Raw genomic sequence first — 24349 nt, forward strand, 5'->3', positions numbered from 1 at the left:
TGTGCAATAGAGTTGTGTGGGCGGTGATGGTTACATTGTAAATTTACATTGTAAATGGGCTATAAAAAGTAACTGAGCCACCAGGGCCAGAAGGCAACACCAAACTAAACAGACTGTGCCAAAATAAAAGTCACTAGTACAAAAAAAAAAAGTATGAATAAAAAAATCATGTGAAAACTACAGTAGATGAAACGTGCAAACGGTATAAAAATAAAAGTGACTAATATGAACAAACCTTTTAAAGTATTTTAAATAACTACTACAAACAGATTGTGTCAGAATAAAGCTCACTAAAACATAAACAATACATTACAGGGGTTGGACAATGAAACTGAAACACCTGGTTTTAGAGCACAATAATTTACAGTTCTGGTGGAAACAGGAGAGTTGAGGTGAACATTGAATTCTGCCGTGATTTGATCAGCCGTGGTTTTATGTTTTTTGGATACAATCCGGGTTAGCACCCGAACATCCCTTTCAGACAGCTTCCTCTTACAGCGTCCACAGTTAATCCTGTTGGATGTGGTTTGTCCTTCTTGGTGGTATGCTGAGTAGAAATATGAATCTGAATTAAGTAGTTTTACATTTATCAGCAATATTATACTGCAATAATAATAAACACACAGTGTCCTGTGATTAGCACTGCTCTCCAGCATATCAGGCTCTGAGCAGAAGTGACTTGCTCTCAGTCTGAATTCACTACAACAGCTCTACAAGCTGATTTTCAGCTTTACACCATCACACACTCCTCTCTTCACACCTCACTCACTCCTGAGACCCGGCACTGGCACTCTGCCCATTTCCTGCATTGCAATGACTTGTATTTCAGCTCCACTCTCGCCGGGTCCCTGCAGAACACCTTACTAACCCTGTAGCATTAACTGCTGCACCACCACTGCTTTATTTTCGACATTTTATTACAATTTTTTTCTCATTTTCTGCCAATTTATCTAGGTCAATTTTTCCACCTATTCAGCTGCTACTCAGCTGTATATCCATCATAGCTAGTGATGCCACAACAAGGAAAGACTACAATCCCCAGAACTCTACGGACTACAAACGCGATGCTGTGATGCTCCCCTGAATTATAATTTTGTTCACCCGTGTTCCAGTGTATTTATAGACGCCGTTTCCCTTTGTTCCCTGCAAAGTGTTGCCATTTTGTGCGTACAAAGTATTATCCTATGTGTTTTTTTCTCCTGATCTCCTGTGTATTTTGACTCTGCTCTCTCTGTTTTTTGACTACTCTTTCGCCTCTTTGCCTCTTTGCAGAGTAGCATCACAGCGCACTCTGAGGAAAGCGCAGCGACTTGGTTCAGATACATCAGCTCACAGACGCCCTGTGCTGATCGACATCACCTTTTGGAGTGATGTGGGGAAAGAAAGCCAGAAAGCCATCTACTGTACCCACCCAGAGAGAGCGAGGCTTTCTGTCATTTGTGCTCTCTCAGGGCTCTGGCAGCTGATGGCAAGCTGCATGACCGGGATTCGAACCAGCGTTCTAACAATCATAATGGCAGCAATTTACATCAATGGACCACTCAGTGTCCAGGAGAAATCAGTGGTATTACACTGGTATATCCTTACAATTAAAAAAGTCTTGCCTTCGATGGAGAAAGTTTACTTATCACGAAAAAACCTACAGGTCCAGACTTTAGAAGTCCTGGTTTTTCGTTCACAAAATCACTGCAAACAAAAGGTTTGATAAAAGGTGAAGCTGTCTGGATGTTGGAAGTCCTAGATGATGGGCAATCCATTGAAATTACCATCCTGTTTCTCTCAGTCCATTGATACTCCCTTCACAAAGTGTATCAACTGGGAAAATGTCTTTTTTGTGCATCGTAGAGGCATGTCTATAGGTCAACGATCTCTCACCAAGAGGTACACTACCCAAAATTAGCCACTGAGAGCCTTTTAAAGATCAGTAGGAAAAGCAGTTTTATGCCCTCTTGTGGAAAAACCTGGTATTTGTTATGTTTTTTGCCCAAGTTTATATATTTCTCTCTTTCCATTTCTCTCTGAGAATGTTCTGAGGTCAGTTAATGGTCAGCGCTGAGGATAAACACTGTGAATTTGGGTTTTTTTGAAGCTTCTACGGATATAAAAACAAACAACAGGAAATCTTCAAAGAGCAGAACGATTTTCCAAACTGCCGAACAAACACACAGTGTAAGCAGATGGAGCTCAGAGTGTAATTAGTCTCATACACACACACACACACACACACACACAGAGAAAGCAGGAGTGAAAATATTATGGTAGGCATCATTAAAGGCCAGTCAGACAGTGTGGATCCCATTACTCCATTAGTTCCCACAGCATGCCCCAACGCATTACTTCCTCTTTCCCACAATCCTCCCTGCTGCGGCCACCGCCACACGCTAACACACTAACCGGCAGCACAGAAATTTGTCTGGAAGCTCTTTAAGAGACCACACACACACACACAGAAAACTGCAGTGCCTACTAGATAGCCCTACTGGGATCCAGGGTTATAAAGCCCCCCAACACTGGACTGTTGGATTTTCTACTGCTGTGCTTCTAAAACATTTTAAACCATAAATGATCTGAAGGATACAGGGGTTGGCAAAGGAAACACCTGGTTTTAGACCACAATAATTTACAGTTCTGGTGGAAACAGGACAGTTGAGGTGCACATTGAATTCTGCCGTGATTTGATCAGCCATGGATTTATGTTTTTTGGATACAATCCGTGTCAGCACCTGAACATCCCTTTCAGACAACTTCCTCTTGCATCCACAGTTAATCCTGTTGGATGTAATTGATCCTTCATGGTGGTATGCTGACACTACCCTGGATACCGTGGCTCTTGATACATCACAAAGACTTGCTGTCTTGCTTGTCACAGATGCTCGAGCAAGACGTGCACCACCAATTTGTCCTCTTTTGAACTCTGGTATGTCCCCCATAATGTTGTGTGTATTGTAATATTTTGAGCAGAACTGTGCTCTTACCCTGCTAATTGAACCTTCACACTCTGCTCTTTCTGGTGCAATGTGCAATTAATGAAGATTGGCCACCAAGCTGGTGATCACAACCAAGATGGATATCAACAGTCAGACATTCATTGCTATCTTGTTATCTCTCTCTCTCTTTCTCTCTATCTCTTTATTTAGATGAGTAAGACGTTTCCGTTTATTTAAAGTAAACTTAGATTACCAGATTTACACTAAGGCTGGGTGCAGCAGCATTAGCATTATGTTTGTTATAATGCTAATGCTGCTCCAGCCTTAGTGCTGGAGAAACTTCACTAAAACCCCTGTATAACGCTGTACTTCAGTGGAGTGGCTTTACTGCTCCTTTAAATATGACTGGTAGAATTCATACATAAGGAAAATTAAATATGAGGATGCAATCATGATACAGACAAACATCTTGCCCTTCAAACTGCTTTTTTCCATGCTCTTTCTCTTGCTCGTATTTGTCTATTTTTCTACCCTCACCCTACAATTCTCTCTCTCTCTCTCTCTCTCTCTCTCTCTCTTTCTCTCTCTCTCTCTCTCTTTATTTGGAGGAGTAAGGCATTTCCCTTTATTTAAAGTAAGCTTAGATTTGCAGATTTCCACTAAGGCTGGGTGCAGCATAATTAGCATTAGTGTCATTAGCAGCTAATGCTAGTGCTGCTCCAGCCTTAGTGCTGGAAAAACTTAACTGAAACTCCTGTATAACGCTGTACTTCAGCGGAGTGGCTTTACTGCTCCTTTAAATATGACTGGTAGAATTCATACATAAGGAAAATTAAATATGAGGATGCAATCATGATACAGAAAGAGAGTAAGCAGATAACAGCCTGACAAACAGTGGGAAACTCTGATTCTAGTGTTTATCACTCTTTCTCTTTCTCTCTTTTTTCCCCATGCTCTCTTCTGTCATTACTCCTGTCAAAACACTCACTTTTATCCTGACCTGAAAATACACATCTTTTTATCCTCCTCTCAGGGAAATACCTGCCATTACTCTCTCTATCTCTCTCTCTATGTCTGTCTATCTTGCCCTTCAAACTGCTTTTTTCCCTTGCTCTTTCTCTTGCTCGTATTTGTCTATTTTTCTACCCTCACCCTACAATTCTCTCTCTCTCTCTCTCTCTCTCTCTCTCTCTCTCTCTCTCTCTCTCTCTCTCTCTTTCTCTCTCTCTCTCTTTATTTGGAGGAGTAAGGCATTTCCCTTTATTTAAAGTAAGCTTAGACTAGCAGATTTCCACTAAGGCTGGGTGCAGCATAATTAGCATTAGTGTCATTAGCAGCTAATGCTAGTGCTGCTCTAGCCTTAGTGCTGGAGAAACTTAACTGAAACTCCTGTATAACGCTGTACTTCAGTGGAGTGGCTTTACTGCTCCTTTAAATATGACTGGTAGAATTCATACATAAGGAAAGTTAAATATGAGGATGCAATCATGATACAGAAAGAGAGTAAGCAGATAACAGCCTGACAAACAGCGGGAAACTCATGATTCTAGTGTTTATCACTCTCTCTCTCTCTCTCTCTCTCTCTCTCTCTCTTTTTCCCATGCTCTCTTCTGTCATTACTCCTGTCAAAACACTCACTTTTATCCTGACCTGAAAATACACATCTTTTTATCCTCCTCTCAGGGAAATAGCTGCCATTACTCTCTCTATCTCTCTCTATATCTGTGTCTCACGCCCTCAAAACCCCTCTCTTCCTCTCTTGCTCTTATTTGTCTCTCTCTCTCTCTCTTTTATTTTTTTAATTTTTATATATATTTTTTATCTGTCTCTCGACCTCCACCTCTCTCTCTCTCTCTCTCTCTCTCTGGCCTCTAGCTAGCTGTGGAGTGTTTTATGCGTGTGTGTGTGTGTTTGTTTGTATGTGTGTGAAGTGGAGCCAAACTGTGGGTTCTCCACCCAAATCCAATCAGAAGCGGCTAAATTTAGTCATTATGAGGCACTCAGCCAATCCCGCCCCTCCGAATCGATACGGAACTCCGCGTGAGATCGGGTTTTAGCGGCTCTAAGAAATAAAGATTAGTTTACTTGTCCCGAAGACATGAAGACGTGCCGTGATTCACTCAGCCTCAGCCGCGCAACTTTCAGATTAGCGCATGACTCCGCAAACACGTGTGTGTGTGTGTGTGTGTGTATTTGTGTGTGTCCGCCAGCGCTGTTCTATTTGCAACTGTTTTCAATAAGAAGCTGAATAAATCGATTCAGAAATCTAGCTTTGCCATGTTTATACCATCCCATAAATCACCGTCACGCTAATATATCGTACCTATAAAACAGCTTTAACTTCACAGGAGAAGGAACAAGCCTTAACTTTCATTGGAATTAATGTAAAAAAATGAACAGTTCAATTGAATCTAGAGTGAAAACGGGGGAAAAACAGCAAAACAACAGTAATCGACCCTTTAACCAGGCATTTAAATGGCTTTTTCCCTGATTAAAAGCATAAATTCAGCTGTAACTGGAAATATCTGCACCGCTAAACTGTGCTGGACTGAGTTGCACAGCTTTTTAACACGTGCTCACGTTTACAAGCATGTGCCCAGCAACCATGTGAATGGAGGCCATGCCTTTACCTCGTGTTTGCTCCCAAACTATCTCCCCCCCTCGCACTTCTCGGGCAGCAGCAGCCTGTCACTCTCACAGACACAGAGACAGCGCTGTGTATCTACTTCTTGTGTCAAAAATTTAAATATTGCAACATGACGTGTTTGATTTAATTGCCTTCAGTGACATTGCACGTCCTGTGATGTGACTATTGCGCATGCTTAAACGATATATCGTGCAGCCCTAATACTGGCTGGCACAGTCGTTTGTTGGCTGATGTACCATCTAAACACCCAGAGAGAGAGCAAGGCCACTTGTGCTCTCTCAGGGCTCTGGCAGCTGATGGCAAGCTGCATGACCGGGATTTGAACAAGCGATCTCATGATCATTGTGGCAGCGCTTCAGACCACTGGACCACTTGGCTCCCTACTCCTTACATTTTATAACATAGCCTTGTTACCTATCCAGACACATCTCTTCATCCAGAGAGAGTGAATCTGATTGTGATTGGATGTAGAGAAGTATAAACATATACCATTCTGACACCCTATTAGTTTATACTGTGATCTATCACACCTGCACATCATGTCACCCCCCCCCCCCCCCCACACACACAAACACACTCCAGCAAGAAAATAGCAGACATACATAGCCTAGTATAAAGATGATCCGTGCAGAGACTCAAGAGAACTCAAGTTTTCCAAAAATTCCAACTAAGCGTCTTAAATGTACAGCTCTTGAAAAAATTAAGAGACCACTTCAGTTTCTGAATCAGTTTCTCAGATTTTGCTATTTATAGATAAATGTTTAAGTTAAATGAACACTGAACACAAATGTTACTTTATTCTATTAACTACAGACAACAAATTCCAAATAAAAATATCGTCATTTAGAGCATTTATATGCGGAAAATTAGAAATGGCTGAAATAACAAAAACAGAAAAGATGCAGAGCTTTCAGGCCTCAAATAATGCAACGAAAACAACAAGTTCATATTCATAAAGTTTCAAGAGTTCAGAAATCAATATTTGGTGGAATATTCCTGTTTTTTTAATCACAGTTTTCATGCATTATGGCATATTCTCCTTCACCAGTCTTACACACTGCTTTTTTTTTTTTTTTTTTTTACTTTATGCTACTCACTCCTGGTGCAAAAACTCAAGCAGTTCAGCTTAGTTTGATGGATTGTGATCATCTATTTTCTTCTTGATTATATTCCAGAGGTTTTTAATTTGGTAAAATCAAAGAAACTCAGCATTTTTAAGTGGTCTCTTATTTATATATGCAGCTAAAATAGGGAGGAGCCTAGTGCAAAATCCCAAATTTATCAACATTAACATTTAATAAAACATTATAGTCATTATGGCTTTTAGAAAAATGTGTTTTGTTGTTGGGGAGGGGGGGGTAGTGCAATATAGGACTCGTAGGATATGTGGGCGTGGCTTAAGCTTTTGTCCATAATGGCTTTATTTTTCCCCTTTTTACATTTCTTTTACTTTTATACTTGACGTAGTTTTGAAACCAGTACTTTTACTTTTGCTATATAGTGATGCTGGACTGGTGTCAGTAAGAAAAAAAAGAGGCGGAGTCTAATTTCACATGTATTGGAGGAAGTAAGTGGTCCTGGTAGGTCTCTATGTGTGTGTGTGTGTGTGTTACCTGTTAGATGGGGTGGAGAACACAGCGAGGATGATGTCTCTGCCGTGCAGGTGGAGGATGGGGCTGGTGGAGTGCAGCAGGTTGAAGTAGAAGTGCGAGTCTCCAGGGATGGAGCAGTTCAGCCGGGCCTTCAGGAATGACGTCCACTGCTTCTCCAGCACCCGCTGAGACCCGCCCATATCACTCTTACACACCCGCGCCACCCGAGACACCACCACCTGAAGACGGGAATTAATAAAGGTTTTATTACATATTTTTATTTAGAAAATATTTATAGTGTGGGCAGTGTGCCAAATCCTGCTGGAAAATGAAATCCGCATCTCCATAAAAGTTGTCAGTAGCAGAGGGAAACATTATACACTGCACTGACTTTAGACTTGATAATAAAACACAGTGGATCAACACCAGCAGATGACATGTCTCTCCAAACCATCACTGATCATCAGTAAATTTTACATTTCATTAGTAAATAAAATTTGTGAGCAGAGTCTGGAGGAAGAGTGGAGAGACACACAGTCCAAACTGCTCGAGGTCTAGTGTGAAGTTTCCACCAATCAGTGATGGTTTGGATAAAGAGTCATGTCATCTGCTGGTGTTGATCCACTGTGTTATATCAAGTCTAAAGTCAGTGCAGTTTTGTTTTCTCACAAAATCTTACAGCACTTCCTGCTTCTTCCCTCTGCTACTGACAAAAAAGTACCAATTGGTCTTGTATAATATTCTAATTTTCTTCAAAACACTGATTTTTGCTTTTTCATTGGCTGTAAGCCTTAATCATCGACGCTAATAAAAAAATAAACACTTAGAATAGATCACTCTGTGTGTAATCATTGGCGTAGGAACCGGGGGGGATGGGTGGGACATGTCCCACCCAATATTAGAAACAGGTGGATATGTCCCCCCCAAAAATGAAATAGTTTCGCTCAGCTCAGTCGTACTGTTAATGAAGAGACCGACCGCTAAGCGCTGGGAAACCAATCACGGTGCGTTTCAGGGAGAAAGTCCCGCCTTTCAGAATAAACAACCAATCAGCTTGCTGGTCTTGCGAGAAGAGTTAGCGTGCTGGTGGAGGAGAAGCCCCTCCCCCTCGCTGTGAGATTTAGAAGTGGTGTCCAGCATCAGCTGGTGTTGAAGTAAATCTGGATATACGGCGATTTTTCTAAGAGGTAACGGAGCTAACCATGTGACCTGTGTTGAGATTATTTCTGATAGCTGGTTAAAAAGACTCCTCTCCAAATCAAAACACACAGATTAAACCCACCGTGTGATTAATAAACTGCAGCTGTGTTAGTCAGTTATCTTAACTTTGGAATTAGCTAGACAGGGAGTCAAGGCTTAAAAAAACATAAATGTTATGTTCAGCTTGCCCTGATCAGCTAATCACTATTTCATTTTCAAATTGTGTTTATTCATTTAGGATTGCAGGACTTATTGTAAGCTATAGTAAACTAAAAAAATAGTTAGCTAGAAGCCAGATGTAGTGGATAGCCAGAATTTAGTACAATACTTTATGTTTAAAGCAGTTTATTAACCCTGATCTCTGCCCTAAAATTGTGTGTTTTCCACCAGATCCAACTGATTAGCTAATAAACAGTCCTTTACTGAGTTTACCTGTTTAAATCCTTTTCATTATGTATGTCAGCAGTGTATTAGACACATCATACCTCCACTTACTTTATTAAGTGACTTTAAAGCAGAGTAGGCAGTGGGGATATGCAGTAGAATGTGTAGGAACAGGGTTGAGAAACACTGCTCTAACCTGACTTCTGTTTATTTGTAGTTCACAGTAAGACTAAATCCTGAGTAAATAGAGGGATTCCAGGCGAATCCAAATGTTTTTTTCTTTAGTCTAATATTTATATTAACTTCTGTCAAAAATCTCTATGAAACGTAAAGTTACATTCTTTTTTCAAAAAAGGACACCATCATAAGAAGTGCTTTCAGTAGAAACAATTAAAAGCGCAGATGATAACTGATCAGTTTTTGTCATATATGTATATAATTGAGACATTTCACGCATATTTGTTTAAATGTAATTTGGAGTAACATGGTGGTTGTAAAGTCACCTTTACTTGGATGTAACTAATAATAAACAGAGTACAGAAAAAATGGATTATTTGTGATTAAAAGTAATTCCTTAAATGTTGTTCTAAGAAACTATGTGGGCTTTGGTGCATATTAGCAAATGTGTCCCCCCCAATATCAAACCCGCTCCTACGCCCTTGGTGTAATACATCTATATAATATATGAGATTCACATTTTGCACTGAATTACGGAAATAAATTAAGTAACTTGTCAATGATCATAAAATTTTTTGAGATGCACCTGTACTGCTGTTGTCTTAAGAGCATCTGTCATCGATGCTCTGTCATTGTTAGTTGCATCACTACACCTATACCTTACAGAAATGGTGTGGAATACTATTAGATGCTCAATAAATACTCCATACCTACTGCTAAATCTGCAGGAACTGTGTGATTTGACCAGATTTGAGCTGTGATGGGACTCCATTAGGAACCTCTACAACTCTCTACATGCTGAGCCATCTGGCATCTTGTGTTACACCCTAGTACTGTATGTGTAGCTCAATAAATAGCTACTGCACATATTAGCCTAAAATAAAAATAAATAAATAATAATAAAAAAAAAAAAATATATATATATATATATATATATATATATATATATATATATATATATATATATATATATATGATGGTAAAAAGTAAATAACAGGGTTCTTTGGCTCATGATATTAAGAGAACCCATATTGCTGCCACTATGATCGGGAGATTGCTGGTTCGAATCCCGGTCAAGCAACTTGCCATCAGCCGCCGGAGCCCTGAGAGAGCACAATTGGCCTTGCTCTCTCTGGGTGGGTAGATGGCGCTGTTTCTCCTCATCACTCCAAAAGGGTGATGTCGATCAGTACAAGGCTGCATCTGTGAGCTGATGTATCGGAACTGAGTCACTGCGCTTTCCTCTAAACATTAGCGGTGTGATGCTACTCGGTAATGATGCATCAGCAGCAGTTCAAAAAGAGGCGGAGTCGGACTTCACATGTGTCGTAGCATCACTAGTGTTCAGGAGGATGATCCAAAAGATTAAGATCATTAGTGTTTTATTAATGGCCATCTGTGTGCGACGCAAACTGATGCTCATATTTTGTCTCTTTTAAAAATTAAAGACAGGATATTTTTTCCATCCTGAAAAATGTATAAAAACAGACACTGATATAAGAAGCACTCCAGACTGAATCAAACTAGGATGAAGACCATAACCCGGCTGATGAATTAATACAAAAATAACGTTTCCGAAGCCACTCAGCTTTAACTGCTGGAGGACGCTAACTGGCAGAGCGTCTGGCTGTTATTATTGTTTTTAATCTGAACAGTAAACTGCTCTAATTAATTCAGGAAAATGTCAGCGCTTCCCGGGCTGCGGTTCAGTGGGCAATTTAAACTGCGGGAGAAGCGCAGCGTTAACTCCGTCCACAGCAAAAACCCACACAATTAGGCTTCGCTAATTACGCTGATGAAAAAAAGAGTCCTTGTTATTTGGCCAAAGACTCGCTCTGAGCCGAACGGAGCGCTGCCATTTGAGGAACAGCGAGGGGGAAAAGCTCTACCCGGACTAATTTGCTCCCAGAAGTTTTCGAGAGCAAGTTTATTAATTCAAATATGCAGCTGAGATACGAAGGGGAAAGGTCAAAACAACAATTTCACGAAAAAAAAAAAAAAAAAAAACTGGAGTAATGAGACTCAGCACTAATACACAAATAATATAACTAATACATATTCATATTTCATCTCCTCTCTCTCTCACCTTCTCCAGGTAGTTGAACTCCATGGCCATCTCTCTGAAGAAGAAGTAAATATGGGGCCCCCACTCAACAGCATTCACGAAGTACGGCTCTAGAACAGAGTCAGAGCAAAGCTTAAGTTTAACAAATTTAATGAGGACGAATTCTATCCACTCAAACACCTGCCATACCCCTCAATACCCTCCTGCAATGATAACAACAGTAAGTGATATTTTACATTATTTTAAGAAGTGTCTGTTAAGGAAAATATAGTGTGTATTTTTGGCAGTATAAGGTTTATGCTTTCAAAGTCAAACGAGCTCTAAATGCTAATCTACACAGCTTTCTCTCCTGAAAACTTTAATGTTCATTTGGGTAAAGAATAAACACTTCCATTTATTTACAGTAAACTTAGAACTCCAGATTTCCACTGAGATTGAGTGCAGCCACATTAGCATTAGCAGCTAACTGCTAGCGCTAGTAAATGCCACCCGACAGTGCTACGCCAAGAAACCCTGAGTGTTCTGGTAAGCCAGGCTGATATTAGCTAGTGGTTCATCCCATGTACCTTGTTTTAAATCGGTAAATGAGCAGGCTACAGTTCGATATACTTGCCTCTGAACGGCAAAAGTGCTAGCCGTTAGCAGCTAATGCTAATGCTGCTCCAGCAGTGATAGCCAGGGTTAGCAGCAGGCTACAGGCCGATAATACTCACCTCTAAAGGTGAAAGAGCTTTGAATTAATTTGTATTAATCAACATACAATTTTGTGGTTAATCATAATTAATATATAACCTGACAACATGCCATCAGCTGTGTGTGTGCGTGAGTGTTTGTGTGAGTGTGTGTGTGAGAGTGTGAAAGAGTGAAAGAGCACCTGAGAGCCTTCAGTACCGTGACACTGTGGCGACAGTTAAGAGGAAAATGAAGCGTGGATGAAAGTAGCGGATGGCTACTTAGCTTGCTTGATGGATTAGTGTGTTTGCTAACCGGCCATAAATCAGCATTGATAAACAGCGTGAGACGCCAAATCATTCATAGTTTATTTTTTAATCAAGAGTATTAAAAAAAGTTTATCCTGCTTTTGTTGGAGTAACTGTCTCTACTGTCCAATGAAAACTGGCCTGGCATTAGACATAATGCCAACTGGTCCAATTTATTTGCTCCAGAGAGTCCTATTCTATTGGCAGTATCTATATATATATATATATATATATATATAAATATATATATATAGTACTGCCAATAGAATATATATATATATATATATATATATATATATATATATATATATATATATATATATATATATATACTATATATATTAGAGTGGTGTGCAGTGAGGCCCTTCTAACCCTGGGGTGACAATAGGTGCATGTATATACATATATATATATATATTATAGTTATTGTAAACTATAAGCATTTATTTTATAAATTAAACTAAAAAAAAAAAAAGTAACTAATTCAAAGCATTAGTCTGTGTTTCTCAGTTGCTACAGGACTCTTATCTGACTGACAGCTGTTCTAACCAATCAAAACTGCTTTTAAAAATGGCTTCTGCCCCCGTGTGACTGCGTGACCTTTCTGCTGATTTTGAGAAAGGTGAAGTAATGAGGCTATTAGCAAAGTCATAGGATAATCTAACCAATCAGATTTTGCAAAAGAGGACTGCAGAAGAGGTACCAACTATATTAATTGCATGCCACTGATATATAATAATATATATTATACAACAGGGAGTTCCAACCTCACAATCTGATTGGTTGAGAAGTATTCTAGCCTTACTGATATTTGTGATAACATCACGCCCTTCTCACACTAAACTTGTATCACTCCGCCGACGCGTTGCCGAGTAACGGCGTATATACACAGGACAGTTTTGAATCATCACCTCCAGCGGCACCAATAGCAGCGTTAGCTTAGCACAGGCTAACGCTCAGCCAGGTCACGCTCGCCCGCAGCGCTGGCTCGTCGTTTGCGGAAAAAAGGGAAAGAAAATCACTCGGCTAATGCCGTCTGACAGCCAGAACGGTAACTTAACCAGCCAGGCTAGGCTAAGCCGAGTTAACGCTGAGCTAAAGCAAGCTACGCTAACCTAACCACAGTCCAGCCAGCTAGCTAAAACCAACACCACCCAGCAAAACAAGCAGAAATGCTCAAAAAATACGCAACTTTCGCCTGAAGATGATTCCACAAAGCAGGAGAGGAAAGTATTAGCGTTATTTCACGCTCCTAATGTTACCATCTTCACTTATTCCCAATTTTGATTTCAAGCTAACTTTTGTGGTGTTAGTCTGGCGGAAGGCACAGTCCATATTAAACCATAATTATTCTTAATTTCTTAAAGTTATTTGTGATAACACACTCCCTCTCGTGTTCTATTGATTAAATATTATATATAATGTATCACCTCTGAACCATTTGGAGTCGTGCTTGATGGTGCGAAGAGCAGGACTGTCCCCTAAACTCCTGTAGATCACAGCGTCTATAGCCAGGAAGTCTGTTACCGTGGCAGTGAAGAGGTTTCCTTCTGCAGAAACAGCGCGCACACACACACACACACACACACACACACACAGAAAACAAGCGGTTAGTGTGTAACAGTAAATTTATGGATTTAATAAACTCCTACCCCTGTTCACGACTTCCGTACAGCATATATCACATATATCCCCGGTCTGCTCGGGTCACGGCGTGTGTGTGTATGATTCCGGCCGCAGGAGGACGTAAATACTGCAGTCGGTGAGCGAGTGTGTAATTAAGATAGATAATTGACGAGCCGTGGTGAGCTCTGCACTCTCAACAAACAAATCTCTATATATCCTCTCACTAATCAGGACACTCATTTCCTGTGGGTGCTGCTGGGATTCGCAGGAAGCGGGACGCCACTGCGGGACAGAGGTGAACTAACTCTACAAACTGCCAAAATAATAATAATCAACTGTTTCCCAAAAACTCCTCCACAGATCCCAGTACAGCTCTCAGTACAGCTCCCAGTACAGCTCCCAGGACAGCTCCCAGTACAGCTCCCAGTACAGCTCCCAGTACAGCTCCCAGTACAGCTCTCAGTACAGCTCCCAGTACAGCTCCCAGTACAGCTCTCAGTACAGCTCTCAGTACAGCTCCCAGGACAGCTCTCAGTACAGCTCCCAGTACAGCTCTCAGTACAGCTCCCAGTACAGCTCCCAGGACAGCTCTCAGTACAGCTCCCAGGACAGCTCCCAGTACAGCTCTCAGTACAGCTCCCAGTACAGCTCTCAGTACAGCTCTCAGTACAGCTCCCAGTACAGCTCTCAGTACAGCTCTCAGTACAGCTCCCAGTACAGCTCTCAGTACAGCTCCCAGTACAGCTCCCAGGACAGCTCCCAGTACAGCTCTCAGTACAGCTCTCAGTACAGCTCCCAGGACAGCTCCCAGTACAGCTCCCAGGACAGCTCTCAGTACAGCTCTCAGTACAGCTCTCAGTACAGCTCTCAGTACAGCTCCCAGTACAGCTCTCAGTACAGCTCCCAGTACAGCTCCCAGGACAGCTCCCAGTACAGCTCTCAGTACAGCTCCCAGTACAGCTCTCAGTACAGCTCCCAGTACAGCTCTCAGTACAGCTCTCAGTACAGCTCTCAGTACAGCTCTCAGTACAGCTCCCAGGACAGCTCCCAGTACAGCTCCCAGTACAGCTCTCAGTACAGCTCTCAGTACAGCTCCCAGTACAGCTCTCAGTACAGCTCTCAGTACAGCTCCCAGTACAGCTCTCAGTACAGCTCTCAGTACAGCTCTCAGTACAGCTCCCAGTACAGCTCTCAGTACAGCTCTCAGTACAGCTCCCAGGACAGCTCCCAGTACAGCTCCCAGGACAGCTCCCAGTACAGCTCCCAGTACAGCTCCCAGTACAGCTCTCAGTACAGCTCCCAGTACAGCTTCCAGTACAGCTCCCAGGACAGATCACAGTACAGTCCTGGACAACAGTCTTAACAGACTGGAATAAACCCATTCATCTGCCTGAACCACCCTTACATTCTCATTCAGTCAGAAAGAAAAGAGAGAACCATATAACACTGCAGCGTTATTATTATTACTGATTCTAATTCTAATTCTCATTGATTCTGGTTCTGATTCTAATTCTGAGTCTAATTCTGATTCTATTTCTGACTGTGATTCTATTTCTAATTCTGATTATGATTCTGATTATAATTTTGAATCTAACTCTGATTCTTATTTTGATTCTAATTCTGATTTTCAATTTGATTCTTATTCTGATTCTAATTCCGACTGTGATTCTAATTCTAATTCTGATTGTGAGTCTGATTCTAATTCTGATTTTAATTCTGACTGTGATTCTAATTCTGATTTTAATTCTGACTGTCATTCTAATTCTGATTCAAATTCTGATTCAAATTCTGATTTTAATTCTGACTGGGATTCTAATTCTGATTCTAATTCTGATTTTAATTCTGACTGGGATTCTAATCCTGATTCTAATTCTGATTCTAATTCGTATTCTAATTCTGACTATGATTCTAATTCTAATTATAATTCTGATTGTGATTCTGATTCGTATTCTAATTCTGACTGTGATTCTAATTATAATTATAATTCTGATTCTGATTCTAATTCGTATTCTAATTCTGATTCTAATTCGTATTCTAATTCTGATTCTAATTCGTATTCTAATTCTGATTGTGATTCTAATTCTAATTATGATTCTGATTCTAATTATGATTCTGATTCTAATTCTGATTCTTATTCTGACTCTAATTCTGCTTGTGATTTTGCTTGTGATTCTAATTCTAATTTTAATTCAGATTGCGATTTTGATTCTGTTTTTTATTTATATTCTAATTCTGGTTGTGACTGATAGTGTATGTATAACTGTGTTTATGACTGGACTTGTTATTCTGAGTCTAACTGTGAATCTGATTCTAATTGTAAAAGTATTTGTGATTCTGACTGATTGTGAGTGAGACTCTGAACAAATTAAGAATGTATTATTAATTTGATTAATTAAGAATTAAATTCTTCTTATTGTGATTCTGATTCTAACTGTATATTTACTGTATATACTAATCATGATTCTGGTTCTAAATGGGACTTATTGCTGTTGTGATTTAGATTTTAATTGGGATTCTTATTTAAATTCTGATTATAAATTGTGAATCTGATCTTACTCAGATTCTGATTACAACAGTGATTCTAAATGTGACTGCCTGTGGTTCTGATTCAACTGTAACAGTAATTCTTTTTCAGATTCTGATTCTAAGTGTGAGTGTAATTATGATAGTGATTAAATTAGTGGGCGTAAGTGTAACTGTGGTTCAGGTTGTGGTTTACCTGCGAACAGAGCCACGTTGGCATGTTTGGGGTCATAAGGGCATCGAGCCATCCCACTGACCGTCTCCCCCACCATCTCCAGAGTGTCTCCCTGTGTACACACACACACACACACACACACAAACACACACAAAAACACACAGATAGAGCATATGATTAAGTAGAACACAGTGAAGAGCCGACCAGAACCAGAAGCACCCCACACAAACACACAGCTGCAGAAAGAGAGATAGAGAGAGAAAGAGAGTGTGAATGTGATTCTCAATCTAATAGTGATTTTGATGATAGTTTTGATTCAGATTCTTACTATGATTCTATTTCTAACCGTGATTCTGATTCTAATATGTGTATATATATATATGAATATTTGTTGCTGTATTTATTGTTTATCTGTGGGATTTGTTTATGAGTTGTTTGTATCGTTAGTGTGATTGGAGCAGAGGATGCTGGGATACGGTTCAGGTGTGATGTTGGTGATGGGAGATGAAAGCTGGAGCTGCGGGAGGAGAGCGGCGTCTAATCATGTGACACCAGCTTTTTACAGGAAAGAGACACACACTTCACACAGATCACAGACTCACACACACACACACACACACACACACACACTCATCTCACACACAAACACACGTATCTCTCACACACACAGAACACAACACAACAAACACAGCTCCTCTGGGGAAAGAAAAACACTTTAAAGATAAAAATAAAAGCTCTACAGTTCCCCCATCGTTCCCTCACTCCAAACACAGTTCTTCACATCCACACGTCCACTGCTCACAGAACTTTACCAAACACTTTACTGCAACACTAAACTTAAAAAAAAAAAACTAATTTCTGTGCCACAGAACTTAAAACCTTCCCTAACTGTGGAGCAGATCTTTACAATTCCCCTTTACAAAACTTTACAGACTGCTTTACTGTGACTCAGAACTATAAAAAAGCTCTTTACAGGTGTTGCAGAACTTTACGAACCTCAATAAGCAAAGTTTGTAAAGTTTGTAAACCTATGGGCCCCTTACTGTGCCACTGAACTTTCAAAATTGTGGTGTAGAACTTTACAAACTCCTTTATTGTGGTGTAGAACTTTACAAACACTTTTATCGGGTGTAGAACTTTACAAACTTCTTTATTGTGGTCTAGAACTTTACAAACACTTATTATTTTGGTCTAGAACTTTACAAACCCTTATTATCGTGGTCTAGAACTTTACAAACCCTTATTATTTTGGTCTAGAACTTTACAAACACTTTTATCGGGTGTAGAACTTTACAAACCCTTATTATTTTGGTCTAGAACTTTACAAACCCTTATTATTGTGGTCTAAAACTTTACAACGGCTTCTTATTGTGGTCTCGAACTTTACAAACCTTTCTTAATGTGGTCTAGAACTTTACAACAGCTTCTTATTTTGGTCTAGAACTTTACAAACCTTTCTTATTGTGTTGTAGAACTTTACACACCTTTCTTACTGTGGTGTAGAACTTTACAAACCCTTATTATTTTGGTCTAGAACTTTACAAACCCTTATTATTTTGGTCTAGAACTTTACAAACCCTTATTATTGTGGTCTAAAACTTTACAACGGCTTCTTATTGTGGTCTCGAACTTTACAAACCCTTCTTAATGTGGTCTAGAACTTTACAACGGCTTCTTATTTTGGTCTAGAACTTTACAAACCTTTCTTATTGTGTTGTAGAACTTTACAAACCTTTCTTACTGTGGTGTAAAATTTAACGGTGACAGAGAAATACACCTCTTCACTATAGTCCACAACTTAACAAATTTCCAATGTTATGGCCTGGTCCTAGAACTTTACAAACTCTTTTCACAGTGCCCCAGAACATTATAAACCTTTATACTTTAACACAGAACCTTATAAACCTCATATACTGTGGCTTATAACTTTACAAATATATATTATTGTGTCCTCAAATTTTACAAACCCATTTATTGTACCCAGAACTTTACAAACTGACTTATTTTGGCACAGAAATTTAGAAAAACGTAATAAATCATTCTTGCTGTGCCACAGAACTTTACAAATCTCCTTTATTGTGACAGATAACTTCAAAAAGCACCTTCCTGTGGTTTAAAGACCAATGCAACTTTAAGTTAATGAACAAAAACTTTAATATCAAGGTTATTAATGTACTTTACAATTAAAATAATACCAATTCCTTTCATGTGTTCACATTTGACATAATAAAGTGATTCTGATTTGTTTGTATAAATGTTATTTTTATAGAACTGATCTGGTGAAGACAGTGGAGGGCAGCAGCAGAGCGGGTGTGTGTTACACACACACACACACACACACACACACACACACACACATACACACACTCTGCACACACTCAGACACAAGCAGCAATCAATAACACTCCAATCATTCACACTGATGACTGAGGGGGCGGGACTCAGGGGACAGGATGTGAGAGGAATTTCCTTTAGATTGCGTGTGTGTGTGTGTGTGTGTGTGTGTGTATTATAATGGCAGCTGTGTGTATGACATATCATTACTGTTCTCTTCACATTCATTTCCATTTGTGTATGAATGTGTGTGTGTGTTTGTGTGTTAGGGAGGGAGTGTTTTAAAGGTATATACGTGTATATATTATAGGTGTATGGGTATGTACTGGATATGAGTATGGGTTTCTATATACATATACAAAAAATTAAGAGAGCACTTCAGTTTCTGAATCAGTTTCTCTGATTTTGCTATTTATAGGTTTATGTTTGAGTAAAATTAACATTGTTGTTTTATTCTATAAACTACAGACAACATTTCTCCCAAATTCCAAATAAAAATATTGTCATTTAGAGCATTTATTTGCAGAAAATGAGAAATGTCTGAAATAACAAAAAAGATGCAGAGCTTTCAGACCTCAAACAATGTAAAGAAAACAACAAGTTCATATTCATAAAGTTTTAAGAGTTCAGAAATCAATATTTGGTGGAATAACCCTGTTTTTTAATTACAGTTTTCATGCATCTTGGCATCATGTTCTCTTCCTCCACCAGTCTTACACACTGCTTTTGAATAACTTTATGCTGCTTTACTCCTGGTGCAAAAAATCAAGCAGTTCAGTTTGGTGGTTTGATGGTTTGTGATCATTCGTCCTCCTCTTTATTATATTCCAGAGGTTTTCAGTTTGGTAAAATCAAAGAAACTTTTTGGAGCTGTATGTGTGTAAAAGTGTATATAAGTTTATATAGTGTATATATTAAGAGTATATATCTCTATAGAAATGCGTATAAGTGTACATAAGTGTATATACGTCTTTTCAGTGTGTATAAGTGTGTGTAAGTGTGTGTGTAGGTGAAACACTTACGGTGTAGTTTGCACAGAGTGGGTTGAAGGCGTTGGTCCCGCAGATGAAGAGACCACCCTGCCGACTCAGCAAAACCTTAATATAGTTCCGACACTCGTTCTGAAAAACGACAAAAAAACACACTGTTAGAACAAACACACACACACACACACACACACACACACAAAGTGTCCACAGCAAGGTTCACATCTTTGCTACATTGTATTCTGTACATTTGTTCCGGTTAGTTTCAGTTTCACACTGTAGTTTAGTGAAGGACTACAGAACTTTACTACATCCTGTCTTCTTCAGCTATATGGGCGGAGTCTCTCTATACTTCATATTAATTGGTTTGTAGAATGTTAGTTACGCTATGAGTTCAGCGAGTTGCTTTGCTTTCAGGTGTTGTGACGAATTTTAGCTCTTCCTAGATTCCTTTGGTTTCAATGATACATCGGCAGCGGCTTCAATGATACATCGGCAGCGGTTTCAATGATACATCGGCAGCGGTTTCAATGATACATCGGCAGCGGTTTCAATGATACATCGGCAGCGGTTTCAATCATACATCAGCAGCGGTTTCAATGATGCATTGGCAGCGGTTTCAATGATGCATTGGCAGTGGTTTCAATGATACATCGGCAGCGGTTTCAATGATGCATTTGCAGTGGTTTCAATGATACATCGGCAGCGGTTTCAATGATGCATTGGCAGTGGTTTCAATGATACATCGTCAGCGGTTTCAATGATGCATTGGCAGTGGTTTCAATGATACATTGGCAGCGGTTTCAATGATATATCGGCAGCGGTTTCAATAATGCATCGGCAGCGGTTTCAATGATGCATTGGCAGTGGTTTCAATGATACATTGGCAGCGGTTTCAATGATAAATCGGCAGCGGTTCCAATGATACATCGGCAGTGGTTTCAATGATACATCAACATCGGTTTCAATGTTACATCGGCAGCGGTTTCAATGATAGATCGGCAGTGGTTTCAAGGATACATCGGCAGTGGTTTCAATGATACATCGGCAGCGGTTTCAATGATGCATCGGCAGCGGTTTCAATGATACATCGGCAGTGGTTTCAATGATACATCGGCAGCGGTTTCAATGATGCATCGGCAGCGGTTTCAATGATACCTCGGCAGCGGTTTCAATGATACATTGGCAGCGGTTTCAATGATACATTGGCAGCAGTTTCAATGATACATCGGCAGTGGTTTCAATGATACATCAACATCGGTTTCAATGTTACATCGGCAGCGGTTTCAATGATAGATCGGCAGTGGTTTCAAGGATACATCGGCAGTGGTTTCAATGATACATCGGCAGCGGTTTCAATGATGCATCGGCAGCGGTTTCAATGATACATCGGCAGTGGTTTCAATGATACATCGGCAGCGGTTTCAATGATGCATCGGCAGCGGTTTCAATGATACCTCGGCAGCGGTTTCAATGATACATTGGCAGCGGTTTCAATGATACATTGGCAGCAGTTTCAATGATACATCGGCAGCGGTTTCAATGATACATCGGCAGCGGTTTCAATGATGCATCGGCAGCGGTTTCAATGATACCTCGGCAGCGGTTTCAATGATACATTGGCAGCGGTTTCAATGATACATTGGCAGCAGTTTCAATGATACATCGGCAGCGGTTTCAATGATGCATTGGCAGCGGTTTCAATGATACATCGGCAGCGGTTTCAATGATGCATCGGCAGCGGTTTCAATGATGCATCGGCAGCGGTTTCAATGATTCATCGGCAGCGGTTTCAACGATGCATCAGCAGGGGTTTCAATAATGCATTGGCAGCGGTTTCAATGATACATCGGCAGCGGTTTCAATGATGCATTGGCAGCGGTTTCAATGATGCATTGGCAGCGGTTTCAATGATGCATTGGCAGCGGTTTCAATGATGCATCGGCAGCGGTTTCAATGATGCATCGGCAGCGGTTTCAATGATGCATCGGCAGCGGTTTCAATGATGCATTTGGCAGCGGTTTCAATGATACTTCGGCAGCGGTTTCAATGATGCATTGGCAGCGGTTTCAATGATGCATCGGCAGCGGTTTCAATGATACATCGGCAGCGGTTTCAATGATGCATTGGCAGCGGTTTCAATGATGCATCGGCAGCGGTTTCAATGATGCATCGGCAGCGGTTTCAATGATGCATTTGGCAGCGGTTTCAATGATACTTCGGCAGCGGTTTCAATGATGCATCGGCAGCGGTTTCAATGATGCATTTGGCAGCGGTTTCAATGATACATCGGCAGCGGTTTCAATGATGCATCGGCAGCGGTTTCAATGATACATCGGCAGCGGTTTCAATGATGCATCGGCAGCGGTTTCAATGATGCATTGGCAGCGGTATCAATAATGCAGGAGGAGGCATGTGCTCGTCCGCATCCTCCTAGGTTCGCAAGGGGTGGGAAAATTGGATACCCAAATTGGGAGAAAATGGAAAAAAGTTAGAAACAAATAAAAAAAAAAATAATTCCACTGCCCGCTGTGATTACTCACTGGATGAGGAATGAAGTAAAAACGTGAAAATAAATGATGGAATTTATTAATGTTCTGCACAAACAGCCTGCAGACTGGAAGTGATTATTCCGGAATGTTGCGAATGTTCGCACAATCATTAATTGTGAGCGGCTTAATTTCTCCAGAACGTGTTCCAGCAGATTTGCTGGTTTAGAGCCGGTGAGTAAACCGGGCTCGGAGCGTGACGAGCCTTCAGACTGACATCACAGCTCCCTAAATCAGTGTTTTCCTGAGAGAAGAGCTCGCATCTGTACAAACACACTGACTCACTCCACACACTCCACACACACTCCACACACATGCTACAGCCCAAGCACCTGTGGATGGATGGAGGGAGGGGGGGAGGGAGGGGGGTCATATTAACTCCCTATTGCTAATGCCCCCCCATCTAAATCCCCCCTGCAGACCGGACCGCCAGACTGGCACCATCTGACTGGCAGCACAGTGTGGGGTATGAGTTACTGTACACTGAGAGAGAGAGAGAGAGAGGAGAGAGAGAGAGAGAGAGAGAGAGAGAGAGAGAGAGAGAGAGAGAGTGAGAGGTGGTGGTGGGAGTGAGTGCTAATCCAGATGCCTGTGTCCCACCTATCCCTGAGAGGATTCTCATTTTCCATACAGATGGAGAGAGGGAGAGAGGTGATGAGTGGGAGCAGACTGAGAGAGAGAGAGAGAGAGAGAGAGAGAGAGGGAGAAAGAGAGTGAGACACACACACAAACACACACTCCTCTTCATTAAGATTTATGACTTCTAGATCAGAGTTGTCATTGAGTTTCCACCATGAGTTATTCAGCATCTACTATGAATTGTTCAGTATTCTTTATAAATTTATTTAGTATCCAGTATCAATTATTCAGTATCCACCACAAGTTTTTTTTAGTATCCACTATGATTTATTCAGTATCGAGTTGTTTAGTATCCATTATGACTTATTCAGTATCCACTATGAGTTATTTAGTATCTTTTATGAAATGCGAGTAAATGAGTTATTCAGAATACATTACTTTGAGTTATTCAGTATCCACTATGAGTTATTTAGTATCCAATAGCAATTATTTAGTATCCACTATGAATAGTTTTTTTAGCTACTAAAAAGGATTCAGTATGATTTATGAATTTTATGAATTATTCAGTAGTCACTATAGTTTATTCAGTATCAACTGAGTTATTCAGTGTCCACTATGAGTTATTTAGCATCCAGTATGAATTATTGAGTGTTCACTATAAATTATTGAGTTATTCAGTATTCACTATGAGTTATTCAGTGTCTCCTATGATTTATTCAGTATCCACTTTGAGTTATTCAGTATCCACTATGAGTCATTCAGTATCCACTATGAGTTATTCAGTATCCACTTTGAGTTATTCAGTATCCACTATGAATCATTCAGTATCCACTATGAGTTATTTAGTATCCACTTTGAGTTATTCAGTATCCACTATGAGTTATTCAGTATCCACTATGAGTTATTTAGTATCCATTATGAGTTATTCAGAATCTACTATGAATGATTCAGTATCCACTATTATTTATTCAGTATCCACTATGATTTATTCAGAATCTACTATGATTTATTCAGTATCCACTATGAATTATTTAGTATCCACTATGATTTATTCAGTATCCACTATGAATTATTTAGTATCCACTATGAGTTATTTAGTATCCACTATGAATTATTTAGTATCCACTATGATTTATTCAGTATCCACTATGAATTATTTAGTATCCATTATGATTTATTCAGTATCCACTATGAATTATTCAGTATCCACTATGATTTATTCAGAATCTACTATGAATTATTCAGTATCCACTATGAGTTATTTAGTATACACTATTATATATTCAGTATCCACTATGAGTTATTTAGTATCCACTATGAATTATTTAGTATGCACTATGAATTATTTAGTATGCACTATGATTTATTCAGTCTCCACTATGAGTTACTCAGCATCAACTATTATATATTCAAAATCCACTATTATTTATTCAGTATCCACTATGACTTATTCAGTATCCACTTTGTTTTATTGAGTATCTACTACTTCTACTTCAGTATTTTATGAATTAATCAGTATCTTCTATAATTCAATTAAATCCCACTGTAATTAATTAGTGTCCACTCAGAGTTATATCATACATACTATAAAATATTCAATATACA

General features: G+C 39.8%; 1 protein-coding gene across 2 annotated transcripts in view; it reads right to left on the reverse strand.

Annotated features, from left to right (window-relative positions):
• The window catches only part of sema6bb (sema domain, transmembrane domain (TM), and cytoplasmic domain, (semaphorin) 6Bb), a 222662-nt gene that overhangs the window by 81234 nt on the left and 117079 nt on the right, over window positions 1–24349 (reverse strand). For both annotated transcript variants that reach the window (XM_049485718.1, XM_049485716.1), the window contains exons 6-10: window positions 19653–19751; window positions 16318–16408; window positions 13403–13522; window positions 11014–11102; window positions 7188–7405 (exon numbers count right to left, since the gene is read on the reverse strand). In XM_049485718.1, coding sequence (XP_049341675.1) covers window positions 7188–7405; window positions 11014–11102; window positions 13403–13522; window positions 16318–16408; window positions 19653–19751 — 617 coding nt within the window. The remainder of the gene's footprint in view (window positions 1–7187; window positions 7406–11013; window positions 11103–13402; window positions 13523–16317; window positions 16409–19652; window positions 19752–24349) is intronic.

Source organism: Astyanax mexicanus, chromosome 12 (genome assembly GCF_023375975.1).
Source record: "Astyanax mexicanus isolate ESR-SI-001 chromosome 12, AstMex3_surface, whole genome shotgun sequence".
Classification (NCBI taxonomy): Eukaryota; Metazoa; Chordata; class Actinopteri; order Characiformes; family Acestrorhamphidae; genus Astyanax; species Astyanax mexicanus.